Raw genomic sequence first — 4,498 nt, 5'->3', positions numbered from 1 at the left:
TTTCGCCGAATAGGATTGAGCCTTATAAAATTGTGCCAAACTAAAACAAAAATTGTCCAATGTCACGGCACTGCTTGAAAAAAATTTTGGTAGTGAATGGAGAGGGCTAGCGAGCTTGCTCTTTTACAAAAGCATTAAAGAGAGAATAAATAATGACGGTGATTATTCTCTCAACAATACTGGTAAAGAATCTGACTTATATGGACCAAATTTTGGTGAAGTTATAGGACACATTTAGTTTGTGTATCTGATTAAGATCTCTTGTCTTTGTATTACGTTTCTTTAAAAGCTAATTATTAAGTTGATTTGTTTAATAAAGATTTTTTTTGTGACTACTACTTATGTCTGAATATTACCATCTATTCGATATTTTTATTCAGTTTCAAAACCCCTCTGAGTTATGACAGTTCAATTTCAAAATCCTCTATTATTCGAGTTTAGTTTCAAATTCCGCTAAAATATAATTGTTTTGCGTTTTATTTCAAAATAGTAGACTCTTTTTCCAGATAATAGATTGACACGTTGAACGCCACGTGGCCCAACGATGGGCGATTCAAGAAAACCCGTTCGGGCTTAGTGGAAATCATCAATTCCATCATTTTTCGCCTAAGTTAATATCGACACAAAACATTAAAAAATAGCTAAATTTGCATATTTAATTTGACTTAAACATTTTTTTACGATATTTTCTTTAGGAAATGTGTAATCGGTCACCGGTGACCCCCGTGGTCTGGTGATATAAAATTTCGATATTTCGTCTGCGGGGGCCGCGGGGTCACCGTGCGGCCCACCCCGCGCGCCCACGCAACTTTCTCGCGCGGTGTAAGTTATTCCCGCAAGCCGCATTTAGTGACTACAGTGATTATAATAATACGGCACGTGATATTATTTATTTATTGTTGTCGTTGCGTTGTGTTATTGTTCTCTTTTTGGCGACTTTACGTAAAATTTCTGTGAGTATAATGGATTACTTTGAAAACTTTGATTTAACCCTTAAAGATATAACGCAACTTGAAAATTTAGAAATAAACCTACTTAACAACAGCTTTCAACTCAGTTCAGATGACGAATCGATAGTCCGGCCATCACTACATAAGCGACGTCGTGTTATATTGTCAGTGAAGAAAGCGATACTGAAAATATCACTATAAAGGCCTATTCAAACCTGAGCGATATTCGCTGCCACTGTGGGTAGAGGTACATACCGCGCGGGTTTCGCTCAGGTATTTAGTATTAAGTACCGCGGCTAGAGCGACCTGAGCGATATTCGCTGCCGCTGTGGGTAGAGGTACATACCGCGCGGGTTTCGCTCAGGATTTGGTATCAAGTACCGCGGCTAGAGCGACCTGAGCGATATTCGCTGCCGCTGTGGGTAGAGGTACATACTGCGCGGGAGTAGCGGCATGCATATCGCCCCTCACTCCGCAAGCGGGGTTAACATGACAACAGTTACGCACGATATTCCTTAGCGAAAGGACGCGTTTGCAACATGGCGTCATCGAAACGAACGAATAACGATTCATTTATTGAGATGGTGAAGTGCAATCCAGTTTTGTATGATATGTCACTTACGGATTATAAAAATATATTTATGAAAAATAAAATATGGGATGAGATAGGAGAAAAATGTAACATAAGTGGTAAGTTTTTATCTTTTATTATATTATTATATTATCTTTCAATTCTGTACTAAATACGACTACCGCCATTAAAGAAGTTGACAAATTGTGTACGTACCCTATCGCCTGAAAGTTGCAAAGTTTCAAAATTTTGATATTCATTGTTCATTGCATTATTTTGTTGAGTAGTAAAATACATATTTTGCAAGTACGGGGTATTGCAAGTTTTAGAGCGTAAATAATTATGGAGTACACATGTTGCTTTTATCACTTTTTTAGCTGAAGACACTTTTAGGTGCATGGGTTTGAAATATATTCGCCATTTTTGAGCCAGTAATCCAAATGCATTTTCAACAACGCGTCTAGCTCGGCATAGGCGCTTATTGTATTCTTCCTTTCTTCTATCAACCCTAGAAACTCTTTGATTGAATGGTTTCATTACATGTGCTTGCAATCGGAATGCCTCATCTCCTATTAACACATGAGGTGTGACGTCATTAGTTCTTGGCAATAGTTTAGGCCTTGGAACATTCATAGTCCCATTATTAAACCTCCTTCCCATGACAGAGTTTTCGAAAATTCCACCGTCGCTATTTTTTCCAAAACCTCCAACATCGATACATAAAAAATTATAGTGTGGTCCTACTATTGCCATAAGGACGACAGAAAATTTTTTGAGGTAGCAAAAATAATTGCTGCCTGAATTAGGCGGACAAACGATAGTGACATGTTTTCCATCAATACTGCCGAGGCAATTGGGGAATTGCCACATATTATAAAACTCTTCAGATGTTAAGTTCCACATTTCTTCTGTAGGAGGCTTCATGTATATGGGTTGTAATGTAGTCCAAATAACATCACAAACTTCATCAACAATTTCTGCGACAGTTGAGCAACCTACTCTATAACTGTTTGCAATACAGCGAAATGAATCTCCACTTGCTAAAAATCTGCAAAAAAAATAATATTTAATAAGCTTTTTTACTCAAGGTCTAAGGGCGTGGACCCGCCATCCATTGCCCCTTTCAGTCGATATTTCGCTGTTGATTCGATCGAATGAGGGGCAATGGACGGCGCACCGTTCGCGGTACCGTGGTGCGGCACGGCGTCGCGCCGTCCGCCGGTGGCGATGCCATACCGTTGCACGGCGAACGGCGCCGCTCCGTAGACATGGGTCCACGCCCTAAGCCATTTTTATTAAAAATTTGGTTTTTAAGATTCCTCAGTATTTATCACCTTACTAACCTAAACAAATTCAGGGTTTTAAACTGGTCTAAGTATAACTAATGAATAAAAGTAATTGAATAGATTATAAATAAACTATATTTTTTACAGGCGATGAAGCCAAAATGAAATGGAAAAATCTACGGGACACTTATGGTAAATATTTAAAAACTACAAAAACCACTACAGGCCAAAGTGCGTTTAAATCTTACAGTCGTTACAGCAAATGGCAGTGGGCATCTTCAATGGAATTTTTAAAAGATCACATAGGATTTGCTCCAACTGATACTAATGTGGCAAGAGAAGAAGAAAGCGTATCTGATACCCAAAATATTACTGAACCCGAATCTTATAATGAAAATTCAACACAACGGTCAAGTTCAGTAGCATCATCCGAACGTTATACTTCACGTTCGGGTTCCAGGAAAAGGACTTCTGTTAACGAACATCCTGTTGATAAAGTGATTACGTACTTGAATACAAAATCAGATAAATTATCGTCGATTGAACATGTTATGCTTGGATATGCAAAAACAATAGACAGGTTTTCTGAGCGACGTAAAATTATAACAAAAATGAAAATAGCTCAAGTTATGATGGAAGCGGAATTGGAAGAAGAGCAAGAACGTAGTCTACAACGAGAAACAACACTGCGATCTTACTACACCACTGAGCCTAACACAAGCCAAAATGATCGTTGTATGTCTCAACAATCATGTTATTCTCGTAGTGAGCCTAACACAAGCCAAAATGATCGTTGTATGTCTCAACAATCATGTTATTCTCGTAGTGAGCCTAACACAAGCCAAAATGATCGTTGTATGTCTCAACAATCATGTTATTCTCGTAGTCCCCAGTCTACTAATGATTCTGAACTGCAGTCTGCTCTGCGTTGTATTCAAGATAATGCTCTATCACCTCTAGCACCTTCACTGACTGGAGAAGGTCTCGATTACGAACACGAAATAGATTACGATCAACAGAAACACTCAGAAATCTAATAAGAAGGTTTTAGGTTAAGATAAAAGTTGTGTTAATATTGTAAAAAATCAAAGTTCCTTCCTAGTTATCTAAAATAAAGATTTTCGTCAATTAATATTCAAATTTGTTTTCCTTACCTCAACGTTATTGCTAAGCGTTCTTCAGGGCATATGGGTTCTCGATATTTAGTGAATGATTTGCTGATATTTTCCTTTATTATATTTAATATTTCATCAAAGTTCTCAGTCGTCATTCTGAATGCATTAAAAAACCGATCTTCATCCAATCTTAATCTTGGATATAAAGTGTGGAATTCCCCATGAATTCGGTGTTGTCTATTGATGTCATGGATCCAAATTCTTTTCTTGACTGGTGAGTCAATTAAGGCTAATAAAAGTAAAACTTCCTCTTCATCACTATCCATCACTAAAATCAGATGCTCTGCAGAAATTACAACGTGACTGACGTGTATATTCTTTGGCGACTCAGAAATGACTAACTGGCGCAAATTTCTTACCTCTCTGAGCGAAACTCGACTACCGCGCGTTATTCTACCCACAAGGATAGCGAAATCCGTTTTCGTGTGAACAGTAATATTACCGCATATTCACTGGGTTTTCTCTGCCGCAGACGGTAGCGAATACCGCTTAGATCTGAACAGTAATATTACCGCA

The 4,498-nt window shown here is 38.1% G+C and overlaps 1 protein-coding gene across 2 annotated transcripts; it reads left to right on the top strand.

Annotated features, from left to right (window-relative positions):
• The first annotated feature begins 1,424 nt into the window (after nucleotides 1-1,424).
• LOC123662825 lies at nucleotides 1,425-3,941 on the top strand. Of its 2 annotated transcripts, XM_045597620.1 has the most exons (3): nucleotides 1,425-1,640; nucleotides 2,955-3,533; nucleotides 3,594-3,941. In XM_045597620.1, the coding sequence occupies exons 1-3, from the start codon at nucleotides 1,490-1,492 to the stop codon at nucleotides 3,842-3,844; spliced, it is 981 nt and encodes a 326-aa protein (XP_045453576.1). In that variant the 5' UTR covers nucleotides 1,425-1,489; the 3' UTR covers nucleotides 3,845-3,941. The 2 variants fall into 2 exon arrangements, with proteins under 2 accessions (XP_045453576.1, XP_045453575.1); XM_045597619.1 differs by having other exon boundaries at nucleotides 1,429-1,640; nucleotides 2,955-3,941.
• The last annotated feature ends 557 nt before the right edge of the window (nucleotides 3,942-4,498 follow it).

The sequence above is a fragment of the Melitaea cinxia genome, chromosome 19 (assembly GCF_905220565.1).
Source record: "Melitaea cinxia chromosome 19, ilMelCinx1.1, whole genome shotgun sequence".
In the NCBI taxonomy this organism is placed as follows: domain Eukaryota; kingdom Metazoa; phylum Arthropoda; class Insecta; order Lepidoptera; family Nymphalidae; genus Melitaea; species Melitaea cinxia.
Note: the sequence above shows the minus strand (reverse complement) of the source record. Positions and strands in the feature narration are given on the sequence as shown.